Here is a 17,296-nt window from a genome sequence, read left to right on the forward strand (position 1 = left end):
TTTCCAAAGGCTGAATTGGACAGACCTATTGCAGCATCCATTCTGGAAAGGATCCCTTAGCCATTGTGGTGGTGATTCTGCAGACAGACAGGGCACAAACTTAAGGTACTGAATGTTCAAGGAAGATTTCTTTTACTAAATATAAGCAAAGATAAAAAATATTTTATTGCCTGTAAATTTTATAACTTTTGAACTTTTCTTAGAATTTTCATGAATTAATGAATGGGGTTTTACACCATTCAGTGGGTAGTTTTGGATGTTTACGAATTGTATTATCCTACTAGTGTATTGCACTGTCCATTCACTTTCAACACACTCCATCCTGCTGGCTACAGAATGCGTTGAAATTAACTTCTGAGCTAAATTCTCTCATTTTTATTTATTTGTTTATATATTATATAATATATAAATATTGTTGTTTGAATCTGACTTAAATTTTTTTTAAAGCTTTTGTAGAATCTTATAAATATGGGTCATTTTTATCTTTCGTAATTTTTTTTGTTTTTATGCGTTAGGCTTAGAGCCTCTCAAAGCCTATCACTGCATCATCTTAAAGCTGTGGTTCAGCCTTATAATCTTGCAAATGCAGCTGACCCATATTCTTTGTGTATGACATGATGCATTAATCTAATAGTAGGGCTTTTTTTCTAAATTTTTAATACTCTACACTGCTACATATGCAGGAATGCCCAAACCTTTTGTGAAAATGGTTTTTATGTATTAAAAAGTTAATTTTCATCAAGGTAACTCCTGTTACCTTGCTGGGTTTTATGTTTCTAATTTTGAATTAGGACATTTAGCATTGTTTTTTGTGTTACTTTGTTCTAAATATTTGCAAAATACTTCATGTTCCAGTCTGTGGACCTAATGTCAAAATAGTTTTAGAATGTTGAGGTTTTTTTGTTGTATCTACTTTAAAATTTTCTCTTAATGTTGTTTAATACCTATTTCTGATACTAGTGCTGCAGTGTTTTTGTTTTTAATGTTTCTTATAGTTTGAGGTACAGCTCTTTGTCTTCTAATTTTATTACTGGTTTCACCTGCAATAAAAAAATAATGTTTAAAGTTTATATTGTGAACTAAGATTTTATTCAAGGTTTAAGCAAGACTTATGTCAACATCCTGATAGTGATAATTTTGGGGAATTTTCAGAGAACCAGAGAAACCTTAATCTCCTACAAATAATTGGGCTATTTGGCCATACTCCTGAGGTTTTTTCTAAGGCCTCTGAAATATCTGCTGATGTGTGCACTAACTGACAAATATGACAAATATAAAACGTTCACTTGACATCCAACAGAAGCTCAATACTCTCTCTTTTCCAACTGTGAGGTCCATGTATCTATTTTATTTGCAGTGTGGGTTTAATAATAGATATCCTAGAGAGCCTTCATTAAGGTTTTATTACCCAGTTTCATGTGAATAATCTAAGGACATGTTAAAAAACACCCAAACAACCAAAATCAATAAAATTGCATTTAAGTATGACCTGTAAATCATTACATACACAAAAATGTGGTTTTAATCTAGGCTACAGACTTTATAGTTGGACAGAGGTTTGTTGTGACTTTTTCCTGTGAAGATTAAAATTTCTGTAATGCTTTTAGTATTTCTTTAGTATCTTTTGTATTATGGGGTAATAATTTAACTTTTTTAATGTCCTTCATTTAAATTCTAATGCCAAAATTTTTAATATTCTCCAAGTTATTTGCTGTAAACTTATTTTTCATCATTGCTATTACCAATATAAAAAGTATGTGCAACACATATTTAAAGTGGATGTTGTTCTAGAGAATGACAGCTAAACTGTATGCTAACAATTGCAACAGATCATGGATATAATCAATTGTTTTTTTATAATCCATCCTTCTTTTTTTTAAAAAATCTATAATGAATATAATTTATTAAACAGCAGAGAAGACACAGAGTCATCAATTTCTTGGAGTGCCAAAGAGTCAGTGGATGCTCATAACAATCTGGATAACCTGTCAATCTCAAGGGCAGGTCTTAAACCATCAAGCAATTCTTTCAAAATAGGTAATATTGCTCCTTATGTTATTTTTTAGTTATTTTATCAATCCTACCAACATATTTACTCCCTATGTTTTATTTGATTTTAACCTCTGAATACAAGGTCATGTTCTCTTTTTGTTAGAAACTCAGACTGAGTTGCGCCCCAAAAGTGTAGTTGATGGTGAATCAAATGAATCTATATTTCTTCTCAGGTATGAAAACCTCCTTGTAATCGTGTATGTTTAGTGTTGGTTTTTTCCTCCACTGTCTCTTCAAACATTTTATTGTTATGACTGTAACATTGTGTCTGTGTCTCCTTTTAAGTTTTCTATTACCAGTTAATAAATACTAAAATACATTTGAAGAGCTGTGAAAGCAGTATGTGTAGTTAAAGCTTATATGACTTTATTGTTCTCATTTTTGAAAGTAAACTTTTGATTACTTAATTGTCTGTCTAAACAGAAAGCTCTGATCTGAAATTTGTTTAGATATTTCTTACTTCATGTATATAAGAATAGACTTGGAGAATGATTTCTTTAAATACATAAGAATATTCATTCAGCGTATGATCTGTTAATAAATTCTGCCTGCAGCTTTTCATCACAAGGTATTGGTAACAGTCTATTAAGTGCTACATGGGTATTAAGTAAAAAATAGTGATTGATTTAACAGTGATTTGTTTTAGTTGAGGCCTGATTCTGAAACTCTGTACTAGCTTTCAGGCCAGGATTGTCTAGTGAAATCAACATTTCTCTTACCAACATAAAGCAGAAATATTGCAGTTTGAAAACACTCTTTTAAGCTTCTCGTATAACCTGAAATAGGGCTTCTGTACATCATACTGTGTACAAAAGTTAATTTTAATTTGTTTTAATGAAGTATTAATTCTTATCTCATCATTTTTATCATCACAGCTAAACATATATTATTAGTAATTTCAAGTAGCATTTGATTTAGCCAACTGCTCAAAAGAAAGGCTACATTGGTAAAAATGGTATAACGTGGAATCCAAATAATATTTTTTTAGCAATGTAGTTTATTTTTAAGTACATTAATTTAAATACAAAATTTGAAATGTAATGCAAACAATTAAAAGAAATCTGTTCTGAAATTCTCTTTCCTTCAATGGTATAACTTTTGAAAGTATTGTATGTGATGTCTAGTAAAGTATTAAAACATTGAAAAAGAAACTTGCTTACCTGGCACTTTGTACCAGACTAATTAACTGCTGGAGTGGTTAATCAGCTTTTAACGGGAGCAGTGGCTTCTTCTACTTGTGCAAATGGAATAGATCTCATTCATTTTAACTAGTTTCATTCAGCAATCTCTTGCCTTGTTTTAAACTGAGCAACCATCTGAGAACTGAAAAAATATTTATTTCTGTATCTGTATCTCAAACATATATGAAAGAAAATTAGTTGAATTAATTGAACAAAAAAAAAAAATTTAACAAATCTACATTTTGAAACATGTCAACTTAGAAACACGACAACTTAGTTGTCCAGCCTCCTAGCTAGAAATCACAAGGGTTTTTTTTGTTTAGGAACTAAAATTCCAAGCACATCCTGATACTTTTTTTTACCGTAAGAATTAGGATATTTCATATATTTTTATGTACGTAATATTTTGGCATTCCTTAATTTTGCCCTTTAAATTTTAATTTCTGTTGAAAATAGATGGAAGATGAGAACTATTACATTCGTTCCTTTGATCACTGATTTCCTGAGTGTCTTCAGTTTTGTTTGGTCATTATATTTTTAGTTTAGCTGTTTGTTTTTTTCTAATAAAGAAATCTGATTTGCAACTAAATGTGTCTATTACTTTCTGCTAATTAAGAAAGCATGTTCATTTGAAGTTGTTGATTTAACTAGTTTCCTGGCCTGCCAATTAAGATAATTCTAAAGCTGATTTTAAATGTTTTAGTTTGAATTTTTGTGTACTATAAAGCCCAAGTTGACTAGCAGCATTATGACAATTGCAACTTGGCAGTATTCTGGTCTCTCCTTTCTTCATTTTCTAATTAGCAGACAGGATTTTAGAAAGAAAAAGCAAAAGGTAAACCCAGTTCACAACGATACACAAAAATTAGGAGGTTTTTAATTCCCATTACTTAGCCAAAACTTGGCAGTCAGAAGAGAATAACATAAAATAAATTGCAATATTTTGTCAAGTTAATATGCTTTGTTTAATTTGTGTTTTTTGTTATTAGGAGTTAAGATAATAATGGCTTGGCCTCCAGTTCGTAAAGTCATTATGGCTGAGAAAATAATCGAATTACATTCATTTAATAATTTCAACAAAATACCATCTTCCATTTCTAACTGGCAAAGAAATCCTAACCTTGTCAGAACGCATTTAAAGACAGAAATTTTGTGTTTAGTTAATGGATCAGGCAGAACATAGTGTAATTTATGCTTGTCAGCTTTGAAAATTTGCTGTATGGCATGAACAAAAAAGTAGTTTGCAATGAAACTTAATCTGTAATCTTTTTGTTTTTTAATTATTTTTTCTTTCTTTTGCTGAAGTTCTCGTCCCACGCCTAGAACTAACTCTGCAGTAGAAGTACGTGCTACTACTATCCCAATCAAAAATTCTTCACAAGGAGATTCGTGCTCGAAAAAAGTGAGTAAAAGGTATATATTGAGGGATGATGGTATCTCTACAGTCAGAGTATTAGCCTGACCTCTGTGGCAAAGTCACCTTTCTTTTGCATCCTTCCACAATTAAGTGTGCAAGTTGTTTGAAAAAAATATTTACAGAACTTCAGATGTAGGAATTAAGAAAGATTCTTAGTCTCCTTTTTTTTTTCCCCTAGTGCATAAAAGACAAGTTACCTTTTTCCTTCTCAATCTACATTTTGACCTAATGCTTTTTCTTCTGGTATGTCTCTCTTACCAGAATTTTTAGTTGGTCCTATCTGCTATTACATAAATAAAAAGCAAATTAGGGTATGTTTCCATGGCCAGACTGCTTCATATAATGTTGAAATGAAGTATTTTGTGAATAAACATGAAATAACTCTTTTTTGGTACAAAACAGTTTATAAAAAAAGTTTGTTCTTGTTCTAGGCTGAAAATGTGTGCTCAAGTCAGCAGGATATGGAGTCCAAATTGAAGGACCTCATTTACACTGAATCTGATCTTATTGTGACACCAATCATTGACAATCCAAAGGTACAGAAAAATAAAATGTAAGATTCAGGAACTTGTGGTTGAGACTATTTTTGCAGATAAAGTTTTAATCAGGGTGAAACTCCTTGCCTGTATTTTATAGTTCTCATTCTAAACAGTTCCACCCAGTTATCTGGCAATCTGTCATACAATTTTTTGGCAGTCTTTATAATCCTATTGTGTTGCTAATTTAGGGAAATGAGTTATTTTGGGATTGAATAATAATATTAAATAATATCTTACAAGCAATAGAAGCTACTAAAGGCTGTGTTCAGTGCTTTTGTAGATTTGTTTTCTGATAACTTGCTTTGATATCTGTTACTTAAATGAATACAAAACTTTGGTTTATTATACTGAAAACAAAGACATCTATGAAGTCTTCTAGATTAGGAGTTAGACTTTTACAGACTAACATTTGTTACTGTTTAGACTTCAACTGTGATAATGTTTTTATTCAACATGAATTTATTTTCTCTCTTAAAGAACACTGGAGGTTACAAGAAATGTCCATCTTATTTATGTCATTTGGATTCTAATGTGCTAACAATTTTTAGTGAGTCTCCTGAGCAGGGAATTCACACTTAAGTTTGACAGTAAAGAGCAAACCAAAAAAGAAACAGTGCTCTGCACTGCAATGACAATGTACTGTGCATTTATAGGACGATGTATTGGTAGAAAGAATGATAGGCAAGAGCCCCTTTATCTTCCTTTTGTTTCTGTGCCAGAAAAAATGAAGCAGTCTTATCAACTTTTATCAACTTTACTCATCAACTTGCAACTTATGAATTTTACTTTACTTGTGGAGAATGCAAGATTTTTTGTTGGAAGTGAGCATCTTAACTCATTAGGAATATCTTACAGCTTTTAGTTGCTGTGTTGCTTTAGTATTAACAATTCTTTTGGTTTGTTTTAATCGATTTCTTAACACTTTGAAAAACTAAAAATCTTACACAGCTAGATAAGTAACTACCAAACAATACTCTTTTGGTATGTTTGGGGTGAGAGACATTGCTCCTAGTGGAGATTTTCAAAGGTGATTATATGTTTGAATGCTACTACTGGTAATTTCTCAGTTCTGTCTCAGGACTCTGACACAAAGCCTTAGTCTGTAACTGCTCCTCTTCTTACTTCAAGTATAAGAGATGAGATTAGGCATAGGTGCACATACTGATGAGCACATGTAGACTAATCTCCTTAGCAAGCAATGCCAGACTCAGAATTAATGCAAAATAGCCCACTAAGTTCCAGGGACATGTAATCAGAGTCACTGCCTGCTTGGTGAGGACTCTGTAGTCTGCTTTTCAGACTAAAGGATGATACTGACACCTGGTAAATCTGAAGAGCTTTAAATTTAATCTCCTGGAAAGGGATTTGCTATATGCTGACAGAATATTAAAAGCTGAAATGTCAGCTTAAATTGTAAAATTTTCCTGTGTTCTGCAGATCTGTGGAATTGAAGACCTTTTTAAGAAAATAGCTCTCTACTTATGCTAAGACTGCATCTGTCAAAGGCTAAATTCCATTACACAGTTGCCTTTTTAAACTCCTTTATTTACTGAAAATCACACTCAAACGCTCAGTTACTGAGCAGTCATCCAATTTCATTAGCTAAAAGAAAATGATGGTTTTGCAGGGAAAAAAATCCCTATACCTGATGAATGATTAGCTGTTGATAATATAATTTTTTGTATTTAGGAATGGTCTAGTGTATATATGTATTTACTGTATGGAAATGAATTGTTAAAACTTTTTGTAAGCTGTCATCTTCATAGTTCCTTTCGGTAGCTTTTGAAACCCAAATGCAAGTATTTTTCTGCAAACAAACAAGATAAAAATGTAAACTGAAAAAATCCTGTGTAATCCCATTTTAAAAATAGTTTTAATGGAAATACTAGCAATATAATTATATAAAAAACATAGAGGTAGATCTCAGATATTTGCTTGGAAGAAATACATACCAGAAAACAATGGAAAATTCCTCAGTAATGAGCAGTAGCATGTACACCCACCCATCCTTTACAAATTTTGCTTCATTGTTTTCTCACATTCAACTACTTGGAGATTTTCTAGAAATGTATTAAAACTAGTTGTAATGTGTTGGTTTTTTTTCCAGATAATGAAGCATGTACCAGTTAGATTTGACCCAAAAACTTTACATATACCAGCACATTCAGGTATGGATCTGCTGAAGAGTCTAACAAATTCTGCATGTGCTGCTGTAACTCACTATTGTAAGACCTGTAGCCTCTCCTTGTAGATTATACAAGGTCACAGTTTCAGAACTAATTTTTCTGAAACTATAGTTGTATATGCAATATTTTTAGCTAGACCAATTTTGAGTAGACTTTTCAAGTAGAAACACTTTAACAATATTCCTTTCTATTCTGCTTTCTTGAGTTATAAACCCGGGCTCAAAACTTTTGCCATGAGGCAGTCATCAGTGTTTAGTGTGGGAAAACTAGCATGTTCTTTTCCAACTGAGAGATTTAAACTGAAATATTCAACCAAATATGTATTAAAATTTGACAAATGCAGGTGAGCAAGTGGCAGCAGGATCTTAAAATGTGCAGTCTTGATCAACCACAATACTAGGCAGCCTTGCCAGTCCCACATTTAATCATGAGGTGTTATGGCACTAATGTCCCAAAAGATAATGTGCAGTTGTTTGGGATTTGTCTTTTTGTTGTTGCTAATTTTCAATGTCTAGAAATATTTCTGAAAACTAAAGCCAACTCATTGTCATCTGTGTAATATTTCTTCCCCTGGAACATTTCCTCTAGTCTTTTAAAGGAAAATACTGGACTGTGCTTGAAGAGGGTTATCAGCCAGATATGTAGTTTTTCTAGAATTCACATAGCACCTCTCCCTAGACATAATAGTTCATCTTTTCTTACTATAAAGAATGTATTTTGAAGAGTTCATTTGTTGAAGAAATTTTATGTTTGGAAAGGAACACAACATTCCCCAATGTCTCAGTCAAGATGGTAATCAAAAATATTTAAAATTTGATTAATCCAAAGATGATCAGATTCCACTGCCTAATGTTTCATATTACATTTAAGTAGTTATCATACTGATGTTCTGATATATTTAATGGTTGTCAGTATTTATTTAATATGGGACAGTGTTTTTTATTGTTGTAATGCTTTCAGAGTTGTAACTTTCTTCTGGACAACTTTCTGATAGTCTTTGAAGATACTGAATTTGATGCTGCTTGTCAATAATGATTAAAGATAATATGGAAAATTTAAATGAATACCTGGAAGCCAAACCTATTTCCAGCTCTACTAATGTTTATTTGCCTGTATTAGAAGGTGGTGTTACTTGACTGTAAAATTGGCATAAAAGACAGAAAATGTGCTTTCAAATAGTCTATACTGGAGCGTAGCAGAATGGCAGATAAGTTATTAATAAATACCGAAACTGAGGGAATATATGGCTGCTAGATTGAAATTAACTGTTGAGGCTGATGAGGAAGTCTGAAAAAAATCTAAATCCATGTGCAATGGTCAATGAATTGAACCACAGTATATATGTGACATGATTTCTTTGTGCTCCTTTGGAAATCATCCATGTCCTGATTTGCTAAGGCTTTGCTAGGTGGGTACCTACCTGTAGGAGTCATAAAACATCTTTTCAGTTTATTAATTGTGAGCAGATTTCATTGATTTTCTTTAGGTTTTCCCTCAACTTTGCTTACAGGAAACTTTACTTATTATGAAAACTTTAGTTATTAAGAAATAGTAATTATGAAGGACAACTTCTTCCTTTCCTAAATATAATGCAAATAAATGTTAAATGAAGGACTTAGCAGGTTTGCGCTTCCAAAAATGTTTTGAGGCTTTTGTTGCTGAATTTTTATCCTTTATTTCTCTTTTTGCTTCCTTTTTGATTCCTGTAATCTTCAGACATGAATTCTAATATGCTTCTTTAGTATTTTAAGTCCTAAAATTATAATTAGATTCAAACTTTGGAACTTACTTATTCGTGGTGATGTTACTTTGTAGTGTGTTAAACCTACATCAAAGAATCATTGACTCTTTGTTTTCCTCTTATGGTTTAGTTGAGAAGCTGTCATCTATGAAAGACATGGAGTGGAATAACTTCTTGAAAAGAGTGTGTTCCCTGCTTGATTCCAGTGAGAAGAATACAGGAGCAGCACGTTCTAAACTGAACTTACTGTACTACCTATGCACTTTAGTTGTCCACAAGGAGATTGCAAACAGGCTAATTAGCTCTCAGCTGGTAAGTAAAAGAGCTTTGAAGGAATCAACATGGTTTACATATTTGCCATTGTATCAAAAATTAGCTGATTTTAGTTGTGTTTGAAAAAGTCAATGGTGTACTGGCAAAAATATGATGCTGATTAAAATTAAAAAAGAACAAAAATAATACTAAATTCCATATTACGTTTTTTAAAAGAGCTGAGGGAAACTAATTATTTGTCTTAGATTTCTGATACATTTACATGTACTTCTTTTGCATTAGGGAAAATGTTGAGGTAAAAACTAACCTTTATGAAGAGTGTAAAATAATGTATGATGAAAAATTAGTCTTTGTAAATCATTAAATGGCAGAGGATACTGTAAAGAGTTCATGTATGAATTGATAAGTTTATTTGGTCATATGTCTGTAAAGAATAGCAAGAAAGCTTTCTAAAGCACAGGCAGTAAAACTTTCAGTAAACAGGGCTTCAAAGAGTGACCATGCTCCCTGAAGAATCTGTTTTGGGGTTTCATGTTTCCAAAATAATTTTCTCCCAGACAAATAATTTTGCTAGTATGGTCTGTAGTGGTTTTACATATTTCTTCAAGTCTTGCATGTGCAGAAGAGAAATAGATTCCCAACCCCCACTCCCTGCTTATATAAAGGTATCACAGAAAGTATCCTAAGATGAGCACTTTTCATTTTATTTAATAGGAAATAAATTATTTTGCTCTCCTACATTTGTAATAAAGTACCTAAGTTAAAAGCTGAGATGTGTTATTGTTGGAATATAAGATACTAAAGACAAAATTGCATTACCAGGAAACAGGATGAAGAGCATTTAGGTTGGAAGGAGTGGTGGGTCTTATGCCATAACATTCTTGTGAAACCCAGCAACAGAATTGCTGGAAGGAGTATTCTATTATCACTGGAGAATTTGGAGCAAGCAGAGCAATAATACAGTAACTGAATAGCCAATTAACAGAACATTTTAGAAATTAGTTAGTAATTATGCAGTTTGGTTCTTAAATGGCTGATTATATATGTTAACATTCATTATTCTGGTATTTGCCAGCTATTTTGATACAGACTCACAAAATAATTTAATATGGTTTATAATACTATATGCTGATCTCTTTGCTTGTAGGTGAAAGAATCAGACCTTTTTTCTCTAAATAGTGTTATTCAGATTTTAAAAAAAGACCTGACATTAAGATATATATTTAGTAGTTTAGTTTAAGGCAAAAATATAGAAAAATATTCATATTTTTCCATTCAGGCTTTTTAATTTTTAAAATGAAAAATTTTAATTTTAAAAATTAACACTTTAATCAGTGTTTGCACAGTATCTGCAGTATTTGTATGTGATCATACTCTTAGAAATCTCTATCCAAGTATATTTTTATGAAATTTCTGATATTTTGATTTCTTGTTTATGATTTGTTTATCATATCATTCATTGTTTATCACTTCATTGAAATTCACTGATGTTTGTTTATCTTCTTTAAACTGCAGTTCCCTATATTGATACAGCAGTTGCGTGCAGCCAACAACTGGGATGTGTGAGTAACAACTATTTTAAATTAATGTGTTCAAATGCAGACATGTCACTGAATTTTATTAAAGATATTTATTAACAGGTAATTTGAGGAGTTTTTTTAGCCTGCCAGACTGCTGTGGTATCTAACTGGCAGTATGATGATATAAAATGGAATTTTTTTCACTGTTGAATTAATATAGTGCTATTCTACAGGAAGAAAGATTATAGAAAATCTCTGAAATTTTATCTAGATAATATTAGATTTAGTATATCAAATAGAGTTACTTAAGATCACTGAATAAAATAACTCCATACCACGATAGAGTAAAATAACTATAATGGTAATACCTGTCAGGAATAGTTCAATGTGGTAGTGCCCTCTGCTGTTTTTTCATTCTAAATTTCAGGGACTTTCTGTATTATATAAAAAATTAAGAAATTAAGATGAGCGTGACTATTAATAATCCTAACAAACTAAAGAATCATCACAGTTCAGAGCTAGAGGAAATAAATGTCTTTGTGCATATATTTACTGCTAAATTGTGCTGAAACACTGAAATAACTTGTTGATACAAAAAAAATAGAAATAAGAAGAAAATCTGAGCTGTAAATAGGACATCAAATTTTTCTGCCTGTAGCAACCTGTGTAGAATATAAACAACATATAATTGTTTTTGCAGTATTTTGTAAATATATTTCCCACACAAACAAAATATTTATTTGATACACAGACGTGCTAATGTTGCTCGAGTGATTGGTTTACTGGCATTACACACATCTGAACTTGGAGAAAATGTACCTGTTTCTGAGGTAACTTTACTTTTTTTTTTTTTCAGAAGAGAGTTTTTTTAATGCTATTACTATTAATGTCAGAAGCTTTCACAGCTTTTTTTGGTTTGAAATCTGCTTTGTTTTTAACTCATACATGTAAAATTTAATATAATCAATTAATTAAATGTATAAATTTATGAGCTTATTCCTTGTAGTTGTAGTTCTGATCTTTACGAACCTGTGGCCACCAATGATAAAATTAGCATTTTTCTCTCCTTTTCATGAAATCTAATAGTCACTGTCATACTTTTTGTGCAAGTAGAAAGAAGAAACTGTTGATACATTTGGTTATTCTGAAATGTAGTTATTGTAATTAATATAAAATAGTTTAACTGATTCTTAGGGATCTTTTTTCAAAAAAGAATTTGTTGAGATGGGACTAATTTGAGGTTTCTTACAGTTCTTGAAGAATGTGTTTAATGAAGCGCAAGTAATTTTCTTTGGAGAAGAAAAGTATTTTTAATTCTTGTTCGATATTACGTGGTCAGTAGTTGACTTAAACAGAAGACTGATTAGATTTAGTGGTATTAATGTTGTTCTCTTGCATGTGACACATGCACACAGATTGTGAAATCTTGACAGAACATGCTATTTAATGTCTGTTTCAAGTGTGAATGTGACATTTCTTCTTCATGAGGTGAAGCCAGAACTTCAGTTTAATGGATGTTTGAATGTAAGACCCAACTGCAAAACACGAGCTGTAAATATGCCTGTGTGCTGTGTAGATCTGATGTAGGAGGATACAACCAGTGGTTAATACCTGACTCTTTTGGAAATGCAGCTAAGGGAAGTTTTTGTTGGTTTAGGTACCTCTGGGTTCTTCTTAATGAATTTTAGAAATGATTGTGATTATTTTGCTATATTGCTTAACATTGACGTTCCGTAGTGAAAGCTGAACTCAAAACATTATTGTTGTTACCTAGGGTTTGCTGTTTGTTTTGTAAAGTTCCAAAGTGGGGCAAAAGTCCTTGTAGTTACAGTCACTGAAGTTTGGTCAAAGTCTTTCAATACTGAGAGTTTCACAAGAATTGAATTCCAGGTGACAATTTAAGTATGCTCTTTTATGTGGCAGTTTTTTTTTCTGATATTTAACTTTTTAAAGTTAAAATACTCAAAAGTAATTTTGAGATGTCCATATGGCTTTTGGCTTCAGGCATTTGTTCAGGTGGTTAGCACTAACATGTTTAGCAATAATTTCCCTAGCTTCCCAGTTCCTGTCAGAAAACACATATCCTAGTCAACTTTTGTATTTAAAAGCAATAGATTGAAGTAGTTATACATTGAACTGTGATAATATTTTGTTCAAAATGTTTCCAGTGCTTTTTTTTTTTTTTTTAATTTGAACATACAAGTCATTCACAATTGGAATTTAGCATTTTTAGAAGTATCCATATACTTCAAAAATCAAGTTAAGTCCAAGAGCAGTGATATTTAAACTGAAGGACTAGGAAGGAAAATTAACTTCCATTTTAACTTTCTGGTCCCATTCTTATGTTAATTAAAATCAGTTTTTATATACATTCATTGAGAAAATAAGGATTTTTTTATAATTAAGAAGTCTGGGTTAAAAATGCATCTACTGTGCTTTATTTAATGACATTCGTTCCAAATTTTTTTCTCTCAAAGTAATAATTCTGAACTAAAAAATATTTTAGTGCTTACACAAAATTAGAGTGATCAAAAAAACATTGAATTCTAATATTTTCCTGTGTTCAAATTTATTTTTTTATATATAATGTAAAATAAAATAACTGTAGGCAATACACAAAACTCAATAGCTCATTTATAGGAAAAAATAAGGAGTCATTTAGGAATTTCTCATCTATACTCATATTCCCCTCTGTTCCCTTCAGAGGAATCTGTGAGTTGGTTGAGCTTCCTTGTTAACTATTAACATAATTTTATGTTGTGTGGTGCTTAAAAAAGCCCACCACAAAGCAAACCTTTCTATCAGCATTATATACAGAAATAAATATAATGCTGTAATTTAGCCTCTCATATGACCCATCTGATGCTCCAAGTAAAGTTTATTGGTGGCTGTTGTGATTTAGAAAATGTCAAAATCAAGCTGCGTCTTGAGCTGAGCAACATAATCTAAAATGACACTCTGTGATTCAGATTTTACAGTCTGAAGATGTAGGAGATCTGAGTCTCGGTGAGACTTTTTGTGTTTTCTTTCCTCTTCCATTCTTAGTAACTTCTAATTTTATTTGATAACTGTTTTGATTTTTTTACCTTTTAAATAGAAGTGATCGCCTTTGGCTCCAAAATTTATTCCCAAGTTTGAAAAGTCAATCGAGAGCTTGTGAACATGAGATTCTGGAATTATTTTTGCCCTCTATGTGTACCATGCTGTTTATATCAAGTTTTCTTTCCAGTTGTTATCACTCAGTCATGGCCCATTTGCAGATTTTTTGTTACTTCATTATACACTCATCACTTACTTGTGATTTCTTTTGTACTTTTAAAGTAACGCAGGACCTGGTAGAGACTTATGCAGGTTGTCACTGCTGGCCCTTACATATTAAAAAACTGATTCTGTATTTCTACCCCCTACTGCCTTCTACCCACTTAGACATTTATTTAAGGATAGCTCCTCTATCATTGAGGTTGAATCTGTACCATTACATTTTTGTTGTTGTCGTTAAAATGGTTTTATAAATAGTAGCATTAATCCCTAAAGAAGCAGAAAAACTTTAGGAAAGAGAAGAAGCCTCAACCTCATTTTAAAGGCTGAAGTAAACTTTCAGATAATGCATGCCAAAAGCCTTTAATTTACTTGTCTTTGAAAAATTAATGTTTTGGGTATTTTTAAAGTTCTTTTCTCAGGCAAGTGGGAAACAGCAGTTTTCTTTGAATGTAACCACCAGAGGTCACTAAAACACAAAATAAAATGCAAGTAAACTACTGTTCTACAGACTAGACAAGTGTGAAACTGTGTACTATCTCTATTCTGTTGATGTATTCGAGTATGTAGGTCATATTAGAAAAATTAGAATAAATGAATATTTATATCTGTAAATGCAATTGCGTTTGATCTATTTCCAGTTAAGTATTTTTAAGAAGTATTTCATTGCATTGATTAGAAAAAAAATGACACTGATCTTAGAATACAATAGGGGAATTGATCTCTTGTATAACTGCAGATGAAGACATTTTACATGCCATTTCTTCTATTGTGCAGCTGCAATAGAAGATTTTAATAGGTCATATGTTTTTTCCTGACATAATATAATTTTTTCCCCCATGGAATTGCCCTTTATAAATCTGGAACATAATTTCCTCTTATTTATTGCTAGTTATCTTAGAAAAACACCTAAACTTTAAAGTTTTATTTTTGTATTTAGAGTTTGAAACTAGTTATTAAAATTCAGTGGAAAAAACCCATTCTTTCCAGGATTCTGTTCTTCATCTCACAGGAAAAAAATTTCTTCCATAGTTAGGAAGGCTTGTTTCCATGTATATCTAATTTGGTGTATTTATTAACAGAAGCTATTGTCCCTTCCTTTCTGTGAATATACTGGGCCCTCTGCCACCTAGGATGCAGCCACTCTGATGTGACATTTCAGACTCAGTCTATTTTACTAAGAGATGATAGAATAACATAGCAGTTCGCCTCCATGTCAGGGAGCAGAGTCCTCTGTCTGTTAGGAGACCACCTTGGAGTTGTTCTCTACTGGGTCTTTTTGGTGGAAAAATCTAGTCCTTTTCCTTACCTTTTTCAAATTTGCTGAATGGGAATATCAATCTCACCCTATGGCCTAGGCAGTTACGCCTGTTTTTTTTAACAGATCTTGATCCACTGCTCTACTGAGTGTTTAAAGGGTTCAGAGAACCTGCTGCAGCCTTCACACTGTGAGCTTATTTACAAAGCCTTTGGCTTAATGTATTCCATGGCCAAATTAATAAACTGAATGTCCCATGAAGGATGACAGCATATCGGAATATCTCCATAATAAAAATGTAAATATAAAATATAAAATAAAATATCTCCATAATAAAAATAGCTTTGTTTCCTTTGTCAAAGTGATGAAATATCCAGATTTCTGTTTTCATCCAAACTGAAACTCCATATAATTTGAGCCTTTTTATTTCTGATTTTTTATTGAAGTACAATTTAGTGGTTGTTTTCCACAGCTGGAAGGCAGCTGTATTGTTACAGGTGTAGTTTTATGACCTGTAACTCTTATATATACTCTAGCTAGCTCATTGTGTCTGCATTGTTCAAGGTCTACAGTTTGTTGTCATTCACTTTCTTACAGAATGCCAATTTTAAGTCCTATTCCTAGCTCACCTCTCTGATAAATCCTGTTTCTAGGCTTGTCCATGTCTGCCCATACTGTAGTGAGTTTCAAACAAAAGTGGTTTGATTCGACCATTTATTCCAAACCTGTTTAGTTTTAATGTTATTTTATTGTAAAATTACTTTATAAGTCTTCTCAAAATGATCATAATTTTAGTGTATCCTTGCTTTCTCCAGGTTTTCTTTGTTTTGATCTGATATGTCTTACATGGGAAAAAAAAACAACACGAAACAAAATTCTCCTGAATTAAAAAAATCTGTAGGAGATAGAGTCTGTAGGAGAATGGATGCATGAGTATTTGCACATCTTCATGTATACACGTATTTTTCAATTTTCTTAAAACCTTACAGTTAGTATTCTGACATAATCAGGATTGTCACTTAATACTTTGGTAACCGTGAAAAGGCTTCCATTTAAGTTTTTTGAGTGACTTCTAGTAAACTTTCAACCTCTGTGATAAATTTATTCAATTTATTTTCAACAACTTGATTAATTGAATTATGATTTACATTGTTGCCTGGGGCACGTGGCAGGAGAACAAATGAAAAATAGACATTTCTCAGGTAAATTAGAAGAAACTCATGGTGTGTTTGAGCAAAGTTCTTCTGAATTAATAAACAAAAACCAGAAATATAATTAAATTAACAGTGAATATATCAAGCATGGCAATTCTGGATTGCTGCAGAAAAATGAAGACCTTTTATCATAACCGAAGATTCTTCTTTTTCCTCTCTCAAAAAATTATTTTTATCGATCCAATTAATTTGGCTTGCTTTATGTTTGAAGTCCAAACCAACTGGTAGTAGAAAACAAGAAAATTTTCAGCTAGGAAGGATAAAACATACATTGCTGATTGCAGGATTAAGTACATTTTTGTAATTTTCTAAAATTAATTTTCTGACTGAAGAAAAGACTGCCATTTAAAAAGCCATGTAATTGGCACTGTTTTCATAGTCCATTAAATTTACTCTTTCGTTTACAGGTGAAATAGTACATTTTTCCATTAAAATTATGTCAGTGGTACTTCCAGTATATCTGTTTGTAATAGTTTCAGTTTAGTTCTTATGATAGTAAAAACTGATTGTTGTTCTTAGTTTTTTTTGCTACAATTGTGTTGCTTTTGGGATGATGATCATCTGTGTCTCTAGGACCCTTTCCTTCAGCAGATAAATACCTGTGTCTCTGGAAGTGATATGTATATATGTCATATTTGTTATATACACTGGAGATAC

At 31.8% G+C, this 17,296-nt stretch overlaps 1 protein-coding gene across 1 annotated transcript in view; it reads left to right on the forward strand.

The window, feature by feature from the left end:
• Nucleotides 1-17,296, forward strand: part of ULK4 (unc-51 like kinase 4) — a 213,386-nt gene that overhangs the window by 12,086 nt on the left and 184,004 nt on the right. Inside the window, exons 10-18 of the mRNA XM_058833617.1 lie at nt 10-105; nt 1,913-2,037; nt 2,156-2,225; nt 4,539-4,635; nt 5,082-5,186; nt 7,297-7,357; nt 9,247-9,428; nt 10,905-10,951; nt 11,661-11,739. Of these exons, the coding sequence (XP_058689600.1) occupies nt 10-105; nt 1,913-2,037; nt 2,156-2,225; nt 4,539-4,635; nt 5,082-5,186; nt 7,297-7,357; nt 9,247-9,428; nt 10,905-10,951; nt 11,661-11,739 (862 nt within the window). The remainder of the gene's footprint in view (nt 1-9; nt 106-1,912; nt 2,038-2,155; nt 2,226-4,538; nt 4,636-5,081; nt 5,187-7,296; nt 7,358-9,246; nt 9,429-10,904; nt 10,952-11,660; nt 11,740-17,296) is intronic.

This window comes from Poecile atricapillus, chromosome 2 (genome assembly GCF_030490865.1).
Source record: "Poecile atricapillus isolate bPoeAtr1 chromosome 2, bPoeAtr1.hap1, whole genome shotgun sequence".
NCBI classification, from domain to species: Eukaryota; Metazoa; Chordata; class Aves; order Passeriformes; family Paridae; genus Poecile; species Poecile atricapillus.